This window comes from Cinclus cinclus, chromosome 10 (genome assembly GCF_963662255.1).
Source record: "Cinclus cinclus chromosome 10, bCinCin1.1, whole genome shotgun sequence".
Classification (NCBI taxonomy): Eukaryota; Metazoa; Chordata; class Aves; order Passeriformes; family Cinclidae; genus Cinclus; species Cinclus cinclus.
Window position 1 is genome coordinate 5,938,227 of NC_085055.1, and position 21,139 is coordinate 5,959,365.

The 21,139-nt window shown below is 38.0% G+C and overlaps 1 protein-coding gene across 1 annotated transcript in view; it reads left to right on the forward strand.

The window, feature by feature from the left end:
• The window catches only part of NAALADL2 (N-acetylated alpha-linked acidic dipeptidase like 2), a 222,386-nt gene that overhangs the window by 155,177 nt on the left and 46,070 nt on the right, over positions 1-21,139 (forward strand). The window contains exon 10 of the mRNA XM_062499175.1: positions 10,233-10,328. Coding sequence (XP_062355159.1) covers positions 10,233-10,328 — 96 coding nt within the window. The remainder of the gene's footprint in view (positions 1-10,232; positions 10,329-21,139) is intronic.

The following is a 21,139-nucleotide window of genomic DNA, read 5'->3' on the forward strand; positions in this document are numbered from 1 at the left end:
AAAAAGTAAGTGAACTTGGAAGAATTTCTGAAGTGGAAAAAACCATAATATTGCCCAAATTTCCAAGGATTCTTTTGCATTTGCTGAAGAAAGCCTCTGCTAAATTTGCTCTGCTAGACTTAACATTCTGATGGCCTTTTTTGTCTCCTGACAGGGGACAGGGAAAAGTAGTTTGTACAACATCTGTGTTTGGGTAGTCCTGGGTTTCTTCCCTGAAGGGAAAAGGGCAAACCCTCTAGTTACAAGTTAATTTATTTTGATTACTTCTTTCATAGCACAGTTTATAGCATAGCTACTGAAGTCCTGGAGCACAAGTAATCACAGAGGTTGAGAAAAAGAGCCTTGCTGTGACTGCCTAGTATTTGGGTGGTAGAGAAATTATAAACTGGATTTTCCATGGTTTCAGTCAGAGATTTGATTGTTTCTTCAGCATTGTAACTCAAACTTATCATTGAACCGTTTGGCATTTTGAGCTCCATCTCTTGCAAACTTCAGCTGGTACAGGTGTATTTTGAGTTTTTTTTCAACATGGAAATTAATTGACTGTTACCATCCATTTCTGTGTCATTGCAGTCAACAGTTCCATGAGGAATCAATTTTTTTAAATGACAGTTGGATGATTTCCCATGTTATCTGCATATTATTCATCCTTCTCAGTGCATCCTGTTACAGAATGATTCCTGTCAGATAACATAGAAACTTAAATCCCCTCTGTGAAAATGTGGTAGGTTACATCAATATTAGCATTATCACTTTGTTTGGAAAAAAAAACAAAAACAAACTGCTGCACTTGTACATTATTAAAAAAAAAAAAAACACCTTTTTTTTTTAATTTATTGATGGACACATAATCATCATGAAACATTTCATAGTGTATGTCCACGTTTGGGTATACAGGACTCACAGAACATTTACTTTTACACCTAGATCATAAAAGTTGTTTTCCATATCTTCACTCAAACTTAAGTACAGGCAAGAAGTATAAAAATTACCTGTCACATTATTCACAGGCTAGACCAAGATAGTGTAATACCATGGACCACTAAGCTAATTTAGAAGAAAAATGAAAAGAGGTTTCTTTATAGAAGGCATTTGTATGTAATATATGTAGAAGAGTTTAGAATTTTGACAGTTTGAGATTGTATCCTCTTTAGAGAGAATGCATAATGATTTTTATTTCTGTTGAAATATGCATAACTTTCTGAAGGTAACTTTCAACTTTCATTAGGGCCCTTAAAAGTGATTTTCACCCACACTGGTGTAAAATAGAGGGCACTAAATCTTAACTCTTCAGTGAATGTGGCTTCTCAGTTGTTTTTGCCATCAGCCTCTGCATCCTTCCTCCCACCCTCTCCTGCCCTCTTTTCTTTCTTTTTATCAGTCTTTGGGGAAACTTACTGCAGTTTCTTGATTTCAGGATTTACATGCTTAGACTGACACATCATGCACTTCTCTCAAAAGAACTCAAAAGCTTTCCAAGATTTCTTTGTTATGAGAAAAGAAACAGAGGAACCATCCTTGATGGAGACAACTCAGAGTCCAGTTTACAAAAAAAAACTCTTGTGTTGCAGGCTGCTTTTGTCTCTTTGATGTGCTTATGTTGGTGTAGAGGGAGGGCTTGGCAGTTTGGAGTGCTCTTCAGTGCATCTCCCTTGTATCTGTTCTAAAGTGAGCAGGAAACTGGTGTTTGAACCCCAAACACATTTCATTTTTAAATGCATCTCTTTATATAATCAACACGGCTTTGTGGAAGGAAGCAAAGTCTGTGGTATAGTTTCATCTCCACAAATACAACCTTGTACCTGTGTGTGCACCCTGAAAGCAAGCCTGAATAGTCTGACCTGTGGTATTCTTTTTTCAGAGCTGGTTTTGTATCAGTAATGTAATCGCTGCTCAAAAAGTTCCAGTGCTTAAAGTCAGTCCACTTTTATGTTCTGAAGTTCTGGAGCTCTGTATTCTTAATGCAGTTATCTCACCATCCGGAATCACAGCATTAGTCTCATTGTTGCTCCATATCCAGATGACTTTTTCCTTTATTTCTAGTGTGTCCTCCAGTCCCTTTCCAGCCAGGAAGGTGTTAGTACAGCCATGTGCATAGTCTTGAGATTTCTGACTGACTGCTTGGATTATCTATAGCTGACCAGGCCCTTCTGGTAAATGTTCTGCAGTTTATCTTACATTATTATTTATGTCCTCCTTGATTTAAGTGTCAGCCAGTACCAATTAATTTATCAGAGCCAAGTATATTTATCAAGAAATTCTATTAGAAGCATCACACCATCATTTTCTTGGAGGGATCAGGGCAAAGACACAATGTCTTTAATTCAGCCTTGGGTGCTCAACAGAAAACTTCAGGGCCTGTGGCATTTGTGTGAATGTCCTTGGAAGAGATTTAGTACTGGTTGTCTGAGTGAGTAATTCCAGGGAGATTCTTGCCCCAAACAGAAGCCACGTTTCTCCTCTTGCATCTAGACTAGGAAGGAGTTTACATAATAGCAGGTGTTGCTGTGATGATCTGCGATTCAGTAGCTTTTCCATCTGAAAATACAGCTCTGCATAGCTCCCCTCATTCCCTGCTTTACTTCTCTTTTTTCTCCCTGGTACATGTTAAATTTTTTAAGGAAATAACACAGCTGCTAGTTGCCCATGGGGAGTTACTGGAGATGTTTCATGCCTGTACGAAAGAATCAAAGTACCAGCGTGCTTAGTATACCAGAAAGTCTTTGCAAAGGAACAAATGTGTATCAGCCTCAGGATGGTTGCTTGGGAGCCCAGGATTCCCTTTTCTGAGCTTCCTCTGGAGAGTTTGATGCTGTTGCATTTGCTGCTGAGAGTTTATTAACTGTGTAGTAGAACTTCATGGGCAACAAGGTGCAGCAGTGGGAGTTGATTGTGTCAAGGTGGAGAGAGAGGTTTCATTTGTGTTTGTGGACAAGCAGTGAACTGCCAGTGTGTAACAAGGAATAGTTCCAGGGGTCCCCAGCAGGTTGCCTTGGGTCTACCTGTGTGTGCAAGCCACAGCTGCCTTTCTGACTCAGGGATTATGCTGTCTTTATAATAGCTGTGCTTTTCTTTATTCAGACTGATTTTTCCCTGACCAATGTGTTTTTTTCTTTCTCTAGCATAAATTATTGTTTTCTAATTTCTCAGTTCAGTCAGGGGTTAGTGTAGTACTCACCAATAATTCATTAATTCATTAGTCCATCTGTTCATTTGGACGCTAATTGAGTTGAATTTGGTAGTGGGAGCATGGTGAAATTGTTAAGGTTAATGACTCGGTGTTTTACAAGACAAAATGCATTTGATGTTCAATTGATTGCTTGAGATGTTTTATTGAATAATATGAATATTTAGCTACTTAATTTCATGGAAGAGCATCTTTGTTATTGCACTAATGCTAGTGAAACTGATGACGTCCTCATCAGTTTAGATACATTACTCTGCTCCAAAAAATTCTGTCTGGCCTCACAAATCCTAGTGCTTTGATGTCCCAAACATCATGCAGTGCATCCAGAAGGGGAAAATTCTTTATGTAAACGTACCTTATGGTATTGAAATCACACAGCTTCTTTAGCATTCATTGACACTGTGTGAGTACATGTTGTTTCTGTGAGCTCTGTCCTTGCAGATTCTCTCACAGGCTCCTCAGTGTCTTGGAATTAACTGAGGATTGTTGGAAGTCAGTGGAAGAAAGGCAGCCTGGGAGTTGACAGGATCAGTGAGATATGGGAAAATGTGAATAATTTGTTTAGACACCAATTAATTGCTTCGGTTTGAAGCATCTAGTTCCTGAAAATATGTATTATCTAAGGACAGATGTCACTGAATTCTCTGTTCTCCCCAGAGAATTAAATGGCCTGTTGCATTCATGGTAATGTTTTACCACTGTCCTTCTGAGTGGCTGAATTCAACTGTCCATCTAAAAATCTTCTGGTAGAATATCTGGAATAAGTATCAAAACTTGTTCTGTGCCAGTAGATATTAGTAGTTTGGCAGTCCATTTTGTCTTTTTGGGGGAAAAAAAATCAAGATCACTGGACAAACAGATGTGGTTTGGGTCAGTGATGCATTCTCACTGGTAAAAATTGCAATATTTGATATATCTTATCATGGACATTGAAGAATTGGTTAATAAGGCTTCTGATAAATAAATATTGTCTTCAAGACATTATTATTCTTAGCAAAAGCCAATTTTTATTCTTACTGCAAGGTGGTGAGCTTCCCACCTACACAGCAACTGTCCAGTGTCTTAACAATACATCTCTTCATCCAGTGCAATAAATATCTATTTGAGCACTAAAAATAAAAGCTGGAAATAGGAAGCATTGAATCAGAAAATAAAAGGACTGGTAATATTTGATTGTGAAAGACATTGTCACTGGGATTCATGACTTCCAGATCGTTAGGGTGATCTTCCTGAAACGTTGTGTTTCCACATAATTTGAATGCTCACAACTGATCTTAAAATATTACAAAATGTTCTTGCACCCTTCACACAACACATCCAAGAAAAGCTGTTCTCTCTTGGATGTACTGAATCTTACTGAGCCTCCTATGTCTAAGTTCTGAAACTTTGGAAAGTTCCACTCTCAGGTTCCAGATTTTTGACTCGGACCAATCCTACCTAAACTGCTGATTCTGCTTTCAGTGTGAAAAGCACCAAGGGAAAACTGCAAAGGCATAAAGCCAGGCAAGTATCCTGACATCCTAAAAGTTGCTTTCTTTGTGTTGCAGTCTGTGAATTTATAGCTTTGCAGTGATTATTTCAATTCACTTACTAACATAAGGAAGAAAATATTAAATTAAAAAGAGATGAGAGAAATGTGCTTATATTCTTTTCTTTATGACTGTTAGCTGGGGTTTTTCTGGCAGCAGTTGAGTTGAGTAATAAAATAACTTGTGGAGCAGTGATTCCAATTCTGCCTCTCCTGTACTCTGTGCAGTCTTGTTTGGCAGGCCTTGCTCGTTTTGTCCAGTGTTGGGTGGCAGTGCAAGGTCACTGCACATCTTTGTTAGGATATTCAAACAGAAAACAGATGTGCTTTTGTTTCTTTTCTAGAGGTTCTTCAGTCAACTGAAATGGTGAAAACACAGAAGAAAAGACTTATCAGAAAGTCCTTCTGACAAACCCGTTTTCCAAAGTAGGGGTGTTCTCACTCTGAAGACACATGTTAGGCTGTGGCACTTGCAGAGCTTTGCCTTATAAAAATAATTTTAAAGCACCTATTTTGTGTCTTTTGCATCAGTGAAACAAACTTTTACATCTCTTCATAATTCTTTGTGGGTTTGGGAGATGATATTTAATTAGATACCTAGAGCATTCTTTAGAAAGGGTAAAGCCAGCCTGCTAGTGAGATGGGGAGGCAGGAAATCTCTCCTACAATATATTTGCAGCCCAATGGGCCTTTATTGGTGAGAAATCCTATAAACGTGTTTTTATTTCGTTAATTCAATTTAACCCACACTTTAGGGAACCACACTTCAGCTTCAGTGTGTTCTAGTCTACATAATCCACTCTTTCAGTAAATCTGCTTCATTCTGCAGTACCCTCCCAAAGTAAAAGTAATCCAGATAGCTGATGATAAGCCGTATTTTAGTCTATGGGATACCTTTTCCATTAATCTTTTTTTTGGTCCTTCTTACTGTCAAACCTCAGGTTTCAATCCCCTTGCCAGGCAGTAAATAAAAAGGGGAAAGGTACTCTTTTAGCCTAGGAGAGGTGAAACAACACTTTCACAGAGAAATGCAATTGTGTATTTTCTGCCAGGACACCATATGCCAATTGCTTGACTTAAGGGAAAATGGAAGAAGGAATTAGTGAGAGCCTGCAGTGCAGATTTCAGAGGTGTTTTTGTTCTTCTCACCACTCTCCCTTTATCTTTTCTCCTGACAGGGCTTTCTCCATCACTCTCTGACAATTTTTTGTCACTGGTGTTGAATACAGATGCAGACAAGTCCTGATGCAGTTGTGAAGCCTCTGGGTTTCTGGGTAACAGTTTTGGGCACTGCACAACTTCGGAGTGTGCCTTATGTGACTTCAGCCTCCCAGCTGAACCTGTGCCCAGGTTGATTCTGAAGAGGTGCAGACACTGTGTGTCAGTGGCCAGACACTGCACATTTGTGTGTATCCCTCAGTTTTCTGCAATTCTGCTTTTTGTGCTGTTGTTTTACTACAAAATGGCAGAAAATCTGAAACAGGTTAATGGTTCATGGAACACATGTGGCATGTATTTATATGGGACAGGTAACAGCGTAGTGTCAGTCCTGATTCACCCTAAATTCTCATCTTTAAGGCATTATTCTTTGTCTTTGTGAAGAAAAGAAATATTCTTCTCTTGGCTTCCATGCTTCTTTTGTGTGCAGGCCTTAGCAGTGTAAGATTAGCACATTTATACCTCTTGCCTGCCTGTACAAATTTCAGAAGGATTTCTGCTCTCACTTGCTTTCTCTCTTTGCCTTTCCTGGTGCCTTCTTCTGTCTCCTGTGCAATATAAAATTGGTGCCATGACTATTGTGAGGTGCTGAAGGGCAATGCTGGCCTGAGTATGGGCAATTTTGACAAATGTTAACAAGGGTGAAGCAAACTGGATAAACAACTTTAGTCTAAAGATTGGTTTTCCAGATTGAGTGTCTTTATTGCTGAGTGGAGAAACCTCCCGTGTCTGTTACTTTCAAAAAAAAACAAACAACAAAAAGGCCCCCTCGCTCCCCCTCCTCTCCTCCCTCAAAAAAAACAAAACAAAACAAAAAGCAACAACAACAAAAAAAAACCTGGAGCAATTTCTGTATTATTCTCAGAAGGAGGTCTTCTTGTAAAAGCTGGGGAACATTCAGCAGGCAAGAAAAAAAATGTGTTTGGGTGTGGAATGAGAGCATATTAAGGAATTATTACTTACATAGTTTGAGTACATAAATTCACAATTTCTCTAGCTGGTAATTTTACTGTTTCTCAAGTAATAGTCAAGAAAACAGTCTCTTGTGGATTCAGCATTGCCTAGTTAAAAAAAAAAAAATCACATGTATTTGCAGAAATAATTCAAGCTGTAAGACAGTCTGTGGCAAAATTTGGTATTTTTTAAAACTTATTTTATTTAATGATGGCAAAATGGATCTCTAAAGCATGTCTTGGTATTTATTGCTTTACATTAAATCACCAGAAGTGCTGTGGGATTTTATTAGTGATTTAAAATGCATTCGTTGAAAGTTGGCATATAAATTGGAGGCATGTTATAAGACAGTACACAAGGGATGGCAAATTTAGTACTTTTAGTACCTTTAGAAGGTGAAACATTTTGTTCAGTTAATGAGTTGAGGAAGGATAAGTTAAGTTAGAAAAACGAGTGTAGAAAATCAGAAGTGAATATTAGTGCAAGTGTCCATCTTAAATAAGCAAGAGTAAGCCAGATTTGGGGTATTAAGAGATTTTTGCCTGCATTTTCGATCTCCATTTAATTGATTCATAAATCAATTAATTACTGTCACAAGACCTGAGGGCAGCATGAAATTGGGTTCAAATTAAAAAGAAAAGGAGGCAATTTGTTTTAAGATTGAAAGTTGAATGTTCAATCGAAGTTTAATCAGAAGTGACCTATTATTTGAAAAGTGGAACATCAATGTCGTTCTAATTTCACAGAATGCTTCATTAAATGAGTATTGAAAAGACCAGGTTAACTGATCATTCCAAAAGGACCATGAGACAAAGGGATGGTTTGGAAACTCACTTCCAAGTGCATGCTGTGCTTGTTCATTTCTCTTCTGAAGAGCTCATAGAGATACCAAATAATTTCATTGGGAATTCAAGGATTATTAGGGATCATTTGTATATTGTAAAGTTTGTTTGATGAAAACATAACTTCATATCAGAAGAGAAAATGTTCTTAATCCATTTGGAGGGCCGTGAACTTGAAGAAGAATTAACAGAACGCAGTGGAAAGGAAAGGAGAAAATTTTCACAGCGCTAGTGGAAGTTGGACCTCCTAAGTTTTAGGATGCGTCAGAGTGGTCTGAACTTGCAAAGGTTTTTCCATAATTTGATACCACCTCCAGAGCATTCACAGTGCTTTGAAGACTGCCCCCTGTGCAAGGTGAGGGTGATCGTAATACCTGCCTGGGGCAGAGGTAATGGTTTGTGTTTAGGAGATGAGTGTGGGAGAGAACGAGGACAACTGCATCTGTAGCTCCTATTGTAGCTGAAAAACATAAAGGAATGATACAGTTAGTTTTAATGGTTTTGGATTAGAGAGTCTTTCTTGGTGTGCATTTACTAGAAATTTGCTTAGCAAACTGCTCTTCAAAAAAAGCCAAAGTACAACACTCACTTGAGAGCTTGGTGAAGGAGCAACAGAGAAGTGTGATTCAGTTTCAGCTCTTGGAAGGTGTTGTTCTTGCTGCTAAATTTGAGAGGTGCTCTTAGAGCATCATCTGGACTCATCTCTCTGCCGTGTGCTCCCTGGGGTAAAGAGTGGGCTTCTCTTAGTTGGAAAGCTCATGCAGATTTCTCTGGTGAGCACAGTGCTTGAAAAACACCACAAGGCAAAAGAAACAAAGTTGGTCTTTCTAGCAGTTCATTATGGAGGAGCCTTTTATGAGAAGAAAAAAAAAAAAGCAGCCACAGCTGTTTTAAACATTTGCTCTTACAAATGCACAGCATGATGATTTCAGATGTCAGCAAGTTTATTTCAAACAGCAGTCCTCTTCAAGATCTTGGCAAGCAGGGTCTTGATTCCTTCATGAGCAAAACAGCTCATCACTTGTGATGTCCAAGTTGTTTTGATTCTTTTGCTGCTTGTTGCCTGTGGATGTTGAGTTCTTCCAGAGGCTGAGGCAGCAGCAGAGGCTGCTGGGTTACCTGGCCCAGCTGGGGTCTGGAGTAGAGTGGAGAGAAGCCAGGTGAGCAGAGCCTTCCTCCTTTCCAGGCAGCTGATCCTTCAAGCTTTAGATACCAAAAAAAGGATATTAGATGGAGCAATAACCTGACCTTGTATAGCAAATCTCATTTGGTAGTCACTCCCCTCCCTGACTCTCAGTGAGATACTCAAGAGTGAGTATAAAAAATGTAACTCTCTTGAAGTTATTGATTGCAGGTGTGTATGTGACTGATGATGAACAGCATTAGCACCTCCACAGCAGAGTGAGGGTGTTCCTCAGCAGCCCCCCAGTCAGATGACACAGCTCTGTAAGCTGCTGTGCAAACTTGAAACCAAGATGAATAGTTATGAGTTAATGCTGAAGTATGTATTTTATCTTTGTAATAAATGACTTTGTGCATCTTCTCCCTGAGATTAAAAAAAAAAAAAATTCTGAAAGAAAAAATTACTTCATTTATTTTTGTGATAATCCTGTGACAAGTTATGCAACACACAGATGCATCACTGAACACAAAAATTTATATGATGCAGTGCTAATTATATATGATTTTTTTTTAAGAAAGTGGTGGGAGTGTACTACCAGAAATAATCTCCCAGAAATGCACGGAAATACTGATAGAATATTGATCATGAAAACATTAATTTCAAGAAAAAAATTAACAATTAACTTTACCAGCAATATAATGTCATTCCTGTTTTAGGCATTTGGGCACCTTTGAGGCTCAGAGGTTTGTTTTATATTGTCTTGACTATTTTTCCACTCCACTCCTTGATACTGGTTTCTTGTTTTCTCATGACACAAAATACGCAAATATTGTCTTGCTTTTTTTACAGTACAAGAAGGGTTGAACATTCTGTACAAACAATATATTAGATTGTCTGGTGTTAAAAGAGTGGTCAACCTAAAGTATATAATTTTAGGGAATTGACAAAAGTCCCTTACTATGTAGGTGGTATTACTGGATAGAGAAGTAGGATGGTTGCAGAAGATAAAAGAATATTCCTTGATTATTGTGGTTACATTCCCTCTGAAGACTTAAATCATGATGTAGTTAATAAAATGTCTGATTGCTGCTTAACTCAGAATAAAGCTGTGTGGATTTTTTTTTTTTTTCTCCCGGTAGGCAAAATTGGGAAGCATAATTACAGAGACAACTACCGTTCCAGAAATGAAGTCATAAGTTAGGGGGGGTTTTGCCTTTTTGAGGGGCTTGGAATCAGTTAATGAGATAAGTGAAATAAATTTCACAATCATCAAATTTTAAGAAAGATTTGAAAGATTTTTTCAATCTATTAACAAAATTCAACAACCAATTGAAAGAGGAAATCAATGTGGTATCCTAAAAGGCCTCTTCTTTTTCACAGAATTCCAGCTTTCTCTCTGAAGCTCTTTTTTCTGCACATGCAACAAAAACTGAAGAGCTGGATCCCTCCTTCAGCCTGCATGAGACCATTGCAAAGGTAAGAGAAGGGAGATCTCATTCTTACATACTTTCCTCTTGACTTTGCTAATAATTTTGAAGTATAATCTATTTTTCTTTCCTGTGAATCCTTTGAATATAGTTAAAAATTGTGGAGTTCTCATTACTGGGATCCACATTGAGAATATTCTTTACATTGGTCAACTTGTGTGATCAAAGCAGTTTCATGTGCAAATGCTTCTTTTTGTGTGATTCTGTCCTATTTTTCCTGTTTCACATTAAACTTTCCTGACATGAGAGCAGGGCACTGAGCCCCAGCTGATGACAGAAAATAGCAGATTTGTTTCTGTGCATTTTGTCAGTGGAGAGGACATTCTGAGGGCACCTTCACACCCAGGTTCTTGGTGTCCTGAGCTGTCACTGTGGTGTGCCCATGGCAGGAAGGGGTGCCTGTCTGTGATTCTGGAGAGGTCCCTGCAGAGGGGATGCTCCCAGAGCTGATGTGTTCTGACTCCCCTCCCGTGCTCCAGTGGAATACTCCCTTCGTGGTAGTTATTAACACAATGAAATTACTCCTTGCTCCGAAGTGCTGCCGATTCTGTCAGCTCAGAGATGTTTCTGCAAAGGGACAGGGCTACAGATGAGCCCGGCTTCATGGGTTCATCCACTTCTAACAACTTCTCGTAAATCACAGTGATGTGGGCCTCACAGATGTCTGTCTTTATTCAAAGCTGCTTCTTGTGCAAAAGCAGCTGCTGTTGAATCGTTTCTTCTGGTCCCAGCAGAAGTGAACTCACAAAGATCAGGCACGTGTATATTTAACATGTAGGTGGCTCAGCAGCTTTGGCAAAATAGCCACTGGATGGTCGTGGGGTTGTGGTGGGGTTTCTTTATGTTTGTTTGTTTGTTTTTAATTATTACCTGTTTGTTTGATTATTAAAATAAAAATAAACAAAATCCTTGTGATTTTAAAGCCTGACAGAATGTGACAGTTAAGGAAAAAGCACCAGAGCAGAGTCTTCTCTGAGGCCCTTTTAATGGAATTGATGTTTTTAAACTATCCTTGATAGCAAAGTGACTGAAAAGATTCTTCAAATCTCTTTCCAGAGTCTGAGGGAAATAGTTGTATGATTATTTACTGCATAGTTAATTTGTGATTTACTAAATAGTGTGGTATGAACCACATGTAATCTGGATAATGTGTAATTCAGTATTTGTTCTATAATGTTGACCAACACAAAAAAAATAAGTACTTGACTTGAAGTGTTTTGATTCTGTTTAAATAATTACATATTATTTTAAATAAGGTCACTGAGCTTTACTGTTTTCTTTGATCAAACTTGATGGAGATTGCACTAGGATATGACTGTATTTCCATTTTGCTTTTCAGACTGTACCCCAGGAGGTTTTTATAAACATGAATAGTATATGCAGCAATGGAGTGACATCCTCAGCATTAAAGGGAAATGCTATAATTTAATTAGTTAACTAACCACTGTTAATGCTGTTCCTTAGTCTGAAATATCCGTATTTTCATTGTGGTAGATGGGACCAAGTTATTTCTTCACAAGATTATAAATCTCTAGCTTTATAATAAATTACTAATTTTTGAAAAAGAAACTAACAAAAAACCAAACCAAAAAACAACAACAAAACAACAAAAACAAACAATCAAGGAAACAAACAAACAAACAAAACACCAAAAAAAGAGCCCCTTCAAAAAACCCCAACAAAAACTAGTGAGAAATTATCTTGTTCTTAGAATTTCTAGTCCTCAGCTAGAATTTAATGCTCCTCATTGGGTACTGCCAAAGGACTGTTTACACACCCATTGCAATTACAAGTAAAGCAGGTGTCATACCTGCTTCAGAAATTTTAGCTTTTAACTTTGAAATACCTTTCACACAAAACTGGGGGGCTTTTTTATGTTAAGAGAAATTAAATATTCAGATATAGTAAATTCAACATTTGGTAATTTTAATTGGTGCATTTTTTCTCAGAAATGGTTTATGAAAACCTTTGAAACCATAACTTTCTATTCTTATTTTTCACTACATACCATTCACAGTCTGCTTTGCCTCTATGGCCACTCAGGCTGGTGGAAAAGCTTGTGTTGATTTGAAACTCTTCATCTCCATTAGACAGATATGATTTTAGTGTTTCTTTGTTTTTTTCCATATGTGTGGCTTGATACTAAATAACAGTGTAAAAGTTTCAATGCATTTTTTTACCTGAGGGTTGGTGTAAGTACAAATAATCAGCTAACTGTGCCTTGTGCTCTCTGACATCAGTGGTACCTAATTTCATGGGCACTTTGAAAAGGAGGAGATTGCTGAATGTGGCAGAAAAAACATTAATGAGAGATATGCAGCTATTAAATAGATGGATCTGTAATCTGAGTGCTTAGAAGATCTAATTTGTCAGAAGAATTGTCAGAACAATTCATATTAAGATCTTGGCACTGAGAAGGTGGATTTAGGGGGGATTGCTGGGAGAACCATGCTGATCTGAAGCATTCAAAGAGAAATCTGTAAACTTCCTAGTGCCAAAGAACTGAAACATTCAGAATAGTGTGATGTAGTACAAAATTTGCTGGTATCTTAAGTGAGATTTGCAAACCTTGTAATTTCAATATATTAATGTGTCTAATATCAAGGGTTAAAATGGAGGAGTGTGTGCCTGGGTGGCAGGAAGTTGATTTCCCCACCTGACCAGAAGTCCGATAAAATTCCCTTTTTTATCAAATGCACACTCAGGAAAGTATGTGCTATTTTTCAATAAATTTCATCAGTGTTACTCAGCACAGTGTTTCATGGGAACCACTGTATTCAACCAGTAATTAACGAGTTTGCAAATACTTTTATGTCCACTGTGTGCTCCTCAGAGCATTGTCCTAAGACTGGGATCACGCAGTTCTGAAAGCCTGAATGGCAGACCCCTAACAAGGGATGTCACTGCAGCCACCTTCCCATGACCAGCCATGAACTAATCTCATGTTGATTTTTACTCTGTCAGGCACCAAAGTCATGAAAGGTATGCCAGAAGTGACATAATTACTTTTATGATGAGTTATGGGTGCTGACAGATAACTCTTGAGAAGATTATTAGTGAACCTGATTATTCTACACTCCAATTATGGAATTGCATGAAGTAGAACTACTCTAATGCAATTAACTTCTAAACATTAAACAAAACAGCAAGAGGAAGGAGTGTTTCCATTTCTGGAGGAAATAAGGGGGTTTTGTGTAACATACTGTGATATTTCCATTTTTATAAAAATATAAATACTTCCAAGGAGGTGACAGGCAGGTTCTCTTCCTGAAGCAAATGGAATGAAAAGTATGCAAATGGAATGAAGAGACTGCTGGACTGTTGGTAAATTAAAATCATATTTTGACCACAGATCAGGTGCAGCACAGGAATGTTGACTTGAGGCATTTTCTAACAGGATCATACTGTTCTGTTCCTTTGAAACATGGAAGGGATATATATTTCCATTTCCTGTTGTTTAATCCCATTCATTCTCAGATATAGGGAACACTCATTCAGATTGGCATAACTTTGGTAGTTTCTTTCTCTGTATTCTCTAAAAATGAAAATATGTGGTTTGGTGCATGCTCCATCTTCCAAGTACTTTAATCTTTCTGCATGGTACCTGCAAATCAGCTTGTTTTTTGGTCTGGTTGGATGGTTGGGTTTTTTTGTTTGTTTGTTTTTGGGGGTGTGTTTGGTCTTTGGGTTTTTGTTTGTTTGTTGAGGGGTTTTTTGCATGCCAAGATAATGCAACTTTTCTAAATTAACATGAAGGTCTCAAACTCTTCAAATCTCAAAGACTTCTGGGATTTTGCAGATTTTGAATCAGCAGAATAGTAGTGTGAGCAGCATGTCTGTGTGACAGAGTTTTATCAGAGGGATTTCTAACACTTTATTATTCCTGGTGCAGCTACTTCAACAGAGTACATTCATATTCCTATGTTATTCCTACTATACTGTGTCCTTTTGGGAATCAGATCATTCTTTGAAAAGCTCTGTGGTGTTGTGCCTGGGCATGCCAGTAGCTTCTGCATCGAGGCATCTCTAAATCTGTACATTCCACTGAGGTATTTTCTGTTTTCATTTAGAAATTGCCTCCGTGTAGAGATAGATTTGGCAGAATTGTTTGAGCAGCAGAAACACAATACTACTCCAGTCAGAGTTACAGCACCTGAAGAGTTAAAGAGTTTGTTCAGTGTGTGCAGAACTCATCTGAAATACTGAGCAACCAGAAGTCTGATGCACCTGAAAATGTCTCATATCCAAGCCAAGCCCAGAAAATCCTGTTTTTGTGAGGCCCAGGCAGGTATTTGGCAGCCTTCCCCCATGTCATTGTGTGGAGTACTACCTGGAAATTTTTCCTATATGCTCTGATTTCCATCACAAAAATGTGGCACTTTGGAGTGTCAATTTTCACAGGTAATTTCTCCAGTTAGCTTTCTTCAGTGATGTATTCTGTTCAATGTAATTTTTAAAATTCCTTTCTTCAGTCGTGTGTGCCAGACTTTCCCATCGTCTCTCAATCTCTTCATCAAAGGCATGAGTTCTGCACAGACCAGCAGAATTCTAATGTCTTTTTGGAGGTGAATTATGTTATGATTTTATTCTTTCAAAATGAATTATTCAAGCCTATGGTCAACAAGCAGGAATATGGACTGGGGTAGGTGCCAGAGATGCTGGTGAGGTTAAGAAAGGAGCAGAACAGGTCTCAGGGAGGACCAGGGTGGGGGCCCAGTCAGTGTCCATATTTCACAGCCTACTGTTGATGCTGAATTTTTAGATGTGGAGTTTGACCTTGTTGTGACTCTACCAGAAGTGTCTGGGGTACCATTTGTGTGCTCTGTCACACATGGAAACACGTTTCTTAGGCTGAGAAATTGCACTATGACTTGGGGCTTCTCTTAATTTTTCTCTTTGTCTTCCTACAGCTGGCAGTAATTCATGTTTTTTTCAGAGCTCTCCTCTGCCCCAAGGTGATGGAGCAGCATAGGTGCAGGGTAATGTGCCAGTTGCTGTAGTTACCTCCCTAAGTTAAATAATTTGCCTTTTTTTTTTTTTCCTGACCAACATCTGATATACTGGCTCTGAGAATCTTACTGATATTTATGGTTTGATGGTATTTGAGATGTTCAAAGCACAACTCTATTGTCTGTGGTCACACTGTGAATACAAACAAACCCCCTTTTTTGTGTTTTTTTTTGTTGTTGTTTTTGTGAGCGTTTTGCTGCAAAGCAGCACAGGCACCCATATTTCACAGGAATGATTTGATTTAGCACATATTCTCTTAAGCACACAAGTGAGACTCTTTGTTTTACCTTTAGCCTTTGTGCATGAAAGAACATATAATCCAGTTCGAGCAGAGGGTAAATACAAACCTGCTGAAAACTCCCTTCTACCACTGTGTATTTTATTCTGTGGCTGTTGTCAGCAGCAAGAAGAGCAAGAGCAAATCTGGTGATAGAACCTGGCACAGTAACTTTGGGGATGTTCTGTTAATTGTGCTGAATAAAAAAGTAACAACATTGAAGGGGGGGGGGGGAGAACAAAAAAAAATCTGTCTGAGGATTTTCTCAGCATTAGATGTGAGAGAGGTGACTTTGCTGCTAAAGACATGAGGTTTTCTGACAGACAGTCATACTGTGTTTGGCCAGGCTACATATTCTCTATCTGCTTCAGCCTAGTTAGGGGAGATATGCCTGCAATTTTTCAGCAGTTCTTTGTTCCTGAAAGCAAGTAGCCTCAAGGACTCTTGTACTTTATACTTGAACTCTGATGGATAAAGACTAGGTAATAAAAACAAGCTGAAATTGCAGAACCCCTGGTAAAAATTTGATGAACCAGCTGTACCATCCAACATAGCTCCACTTGGTTAAGTCAGGTATTAAAAAATAGCTCTATTCCCCTACCCTCTGAAATTTTCCATATCTTTTCTGCTGATATGCTAATATGCTTCCTTCAAAATGGAAGAATTATTACAGGACAGAACTAATTGCATTTCCTCCTGTGGCATATATTCCTGATGTTGTGGGAAGATGCCAAGGCTCTGGTATTACAGGATTGTTTCTGAGATTGTTTTTATTTTTTTTTATTTTTTTTTTTTGAGTACTGGAATGTAATGCTTTCAGCTTAGAGAGCTCTGACAACTGTGAAAATGTCAAAACAGCCAGGAACTGTGGTTTCAATGAACAAGGGAAAAATCAACAACAACAACAACAAAAATAAAAATACAGCAGCCATTAGTAGCATGGCATGTGCAGAGACCATCCCTGTGGATTGTCTGTGAACGTTCTTACCTGTTCAGTTCTCTGACTGAAAACAGGGAATTAGTTCTACGCTCCTTAAATATTTTTGATATTGTAATAAAAAGACTGTAAAAAGACTTTAAAAAAGTTATCACTGGCTTCTGTCAGAATGTTTCTTAACCAGATTGCTGTCTGAAACCATTAGTTCCTGAAGTCCTCTTTTAGACCTAAATTGTGCTTGGTTACTCTCAAGATTTGTCCACCAGCTGTCAGTAAAAGGGAAAAAATCATCGAATCATTGTTCAAACTAGAGTTGGAATTTAAGTGAAGGAAGCAAATATGTCAGCTCCATCTGATCCAATCAAACTACAGGATAAACACATAAGCTGATACATAATGTATTATCCTAAATCTTAGGATAGAAAGCCAAGACTGAGATTGTTTGTACGTCTCATGGAACACACTTTTTGCTGCAAATTACAGCAATCTGAATAAGTAAAAGATGGGTAGGAGTGAGAGGAAACAGTGTTTAATCCCTATTTTATATAAGAGAAAATGGAATACCATGAGTCAGAAATAGTATTTACAGTAACTGAGTAACTACTTCATTTCCTCACCTGAATATAGAATGAACTTGTGAAATCTGATTTGTTTGACACTGTAGACAAAGGATGGAACATTTCAAATCTGGAGCTAGATTTCTGAAGGTACAATAACAACAAATATTTGGGATTTTCTGAAATTTCAGCTACTGGCTGTGACCAACTGAATTTTTTCTTTTTCTCTGTACTGAGGCCATGTGAGTGCCTGTGTTAGTGGGACTTACCTGCCTTGGAAAGAAGTTACATTTTCCACAGCAATTCCTTTCTTTGCAGTGCCTTGTTTTGGTTTAGATCTGACTGCAGCTCTGTCTGCATTGGTGACAGGCTCACAAAGATGTCTGTGACAGATATCCTGTATTTTTGAGGGCGGTTTTGTCTGCTGGTTGATCATCATGACTGTACAAAGAAGCCACTGCATATTTATTTTACAAGTCAAATGATTGTTTTCAGTTTGTCCAATAGTGGCTTTCTACTGTGTAATGAGAAAAATCTATTGTACATCCTTTGCTTTTATTTCAAAAATATAAGTTTGCTGTGAGGGATGTCAAACAATTGGAGAAGTGCATGCATTTTTAAAGGAAAGTCAACACATATGTTTATACAATCTTAGAATAATTTGATTTGTATTCAACCACTGAAATCCAACAACTTTAAATCTGAACAAATCTTAAAAAACAGATCTGAAGCTTGCTTCTCTATTAGGTAGGAATATGCCTGGGGCTATTTTAATATTCCCTTATTTCCCACTATCCTGTTCTTCAAACACTTAGTTACTGAATTTATCAGACTCTAATTTTATTAAACCATTCTTTAGCATCAGTACTACCATAGGGCATTTGTTATTAGCACACATGTACTGAATTGGTGGCTTTACGAGGACGATTAATTTTTCTTTAAAGAAGACGCCAACATTCTAGAGGAATAGTTCCTTTGGGTACCCTAAAAGTACCTTGTCTGTTGTAGTAGCTCTCTGTAGGAGCTCTTTTTTGTCTACAGATCTTTTGACAAAGATGTCAAATCAGACAGTTCTTTCCCCAGTGCATGCCTCTTAAAACACGAAGTTTCTACTAGCAATAATATAGTAACTATTTTTTTTCCTTTTTTTTTTAATTTAGCATATTCTAAATTACATTTGAGTTGAATATGAGGTAAAGTCTGTGGAACTTCAGTGTATGCTCAAGTGACAAGGAGTGGAAATAGCTGCTTTTGTACTAAGAGTTAATTAGCTGGTTTTGCAAAGAACTTGCAGGAAGATCTGGGGAAATACAGCTGCTAAAGTGGATGTTTGTTTTAGTTTTTAGACCATACTTGTAACTTGTGTGGTGCACAGTTGCGCAGTGTATTCTAGACATGTTTGTCTTCATATTGTTTTGTTACATAGCTACAATCACTGTGCAGATGCTGAAGTTTACAGATACTGAAGTTTGCTTCATGAGCTCAGTCCTGAATTCAAAACCACATTTTCAAGACTGGGTTGTCTTAAGGAATTTTAAAATGGCAGATTTCCTTAGGAGACTTAGCCCAATCCATAGTGGTTCTAATCTTGTCTTTAAATGTGGATACCTGTTTCAGCATCTTTTCTGCAACTGTGCTCTTGACGCTGAGCATTTGTTGGGATTGTAGCCATCCAGAGGGGAGAGGATACGACCAAAATTAAACATCTAGACAATGCATAAGAAATGTGTGTCAGGGAAAAAGCTCCTAAGAACCAACATACTGTGTCCTGAGCTGAGGCATGGGATGCCTGAAGGAGCCTAAAAGTATAAATTAGCACAAACTAATATCTGCCTTATTTAAGTTTAGCCCTTACATCCTGGTCAAGAGCCAGAAGAAGCAGCTGGAACTTCATATTTCAATGTGCAGCACCATGAAATTCTCTACTTGCATTTTACATTGTGTGGTACTGATGGAAGTGGTTAGGTCTGTTTCAAATCCCTGCTCCTGATGCCTTCACTGCAGATGTGCTGTGAAAATCTGATCCCAGTGGCAGATAATCTTTATTTGAAATTCTTATTCAGAGTGTTTTTTTAACTGGTTGTGTATGACAAACCATATGTGTTCTCAGTGATAAAAATCTTCAAGGTATTTTTGTGACATAATCCTGTGCATGAAATTGTACTCTGTCCTTGTCCTTTATTTTTCTTCTTTTCTGTCTCCTAATATGTTGATATGCAGGCAGTTCACCTGGGTATAACTAAAATGCACAATTACATGTTTTTAAATCGATCTCCTGAAATGAAGTATTGCAAAATAGGCATGAAGTCTTTCTTTTCAATTACAATTGCACAACATGAAGAAATGTTGTCAAGTGTAGAAGTTGTGAGACAAAACTAGTGTCTACTTAAAAAAATTTGATGAGTCAAAAGACAATGTAAATGAAGGTAGTCCCAGCAAGAACATCCTGTTTGTAGAGCTGTTTTTGTTATAACTGTAGTCAGTAAGAGAGTATTGCCAGTTTGCTGAGACACTCAAATATTAAAGCAGCCAGCATTACACCAATTAATGTTAGTTTCAGAACAAATGATGAGCCTTAAATTAGAGCTACAAAATTAGAAGTGTCTTTCAGAGAATTGTGGGCCAAAGACCCATTATCAGAAAGAGTGGGGATGGTTAAACTGTGTTACCTTATTTCAATAGGGACAAGAAAAGAGATCATCCTGCAAAAACATCAGGGTTTGGTTTTGGAGCTGTTCAACACCTTTGAGAGGAGGAAGGCTCTGCTGAGCAGCAGGGAATAGTCTGGCTCCCTGTTTCACCTTTGTGAGCCTGAAACCAGATTTCTGTTTGATGGTGGTGTAAAAGCTCTTCATTCTCTGCCCCAGGCAGGTGTTGACAACACTGGGGGGAATTTAAGCATGTAATGTAGGAAAGCAGCACCCACATTCCTGAGTCCACTCTGAAGGTCACTGTGTGGGGCCTTGAGGCTTCCAGAGCACAGCAGAGAAGATGCTGGATAATGCTGGATAATGCTGGATAATGCTGGATTCCCACCTGGATAACGAGGAGGGGCACAGAAAAATGAACTCGGACTCCTCCTGACCAGGGTCACTTTGGCCTTCAGGAGCTCAAGCACAATCCCATTTTCCATCTGAGTCCAACAGAATAGATTCAAGCCTGTGCGTTAACATTAATGAGATTTAATTAACCAACAGGAGGGATCACCCCACCCACCAGCAGTTCCTTGGGCCAGGAGCTGGGTTTTGTCTGTAGCAAACTAACCATAAAATCAAAGCAGTACAAAAGATATACTTTCCTACAGTGGAAATGGTATTTCTATTTCATAAGCAGAGATCATATGCTGGCTCTGAAGCTATTTTTTATTTTAATAACTTCTTGTAAAACTAATGGTGAAGAGTTTCATGAATTGCAGCCTAATTCCAACCATGCACATATAATATTGATTTTAAAAGGTACAGCATCTCTATCATCTATTGAAATAATTTTAGTTCAAAATTTAAACTAATGATACAAAATACTGCATTTTGACCTAAAGTGTTTCATGGCAAGGCTCCGGTAGCCAATAAATGAAAAACAACATTTCAGGTGAGTAGAAGGGAAGAAGGACAGAAGTTGTTCTGGGTTAATGGAATAGTATATTCTAGTATGCTGCAGCCTTTTCCTCATCTAAAAAAAATGACTTTAGAAATAGAGAGAAATTTCTTCAAAATCAGGTTATCAATAAAACTGTATGTCCTGAATGGTGCTTACTTTGAGAAGTCATTCATAAAAAATGTAGGTTTTTTCTTACTTATGTGATAATTCTTCAGTCTCCAAGAGTGCTTGTCTTTTCCTTAGATGAAAGAATAGCCCATTTATATTGCTGCTGAGATGTATCAGTTATAGGTGTACATAGATATTGTATGATATTCTGGGACAGTGCCAAAGTTCTACTTAATCTGTTCTAAATTATCACAGATAAACAGTAAAATAATCTCCATGTTGCTGCCATCAGATGTGATCCATCCACACTTGGC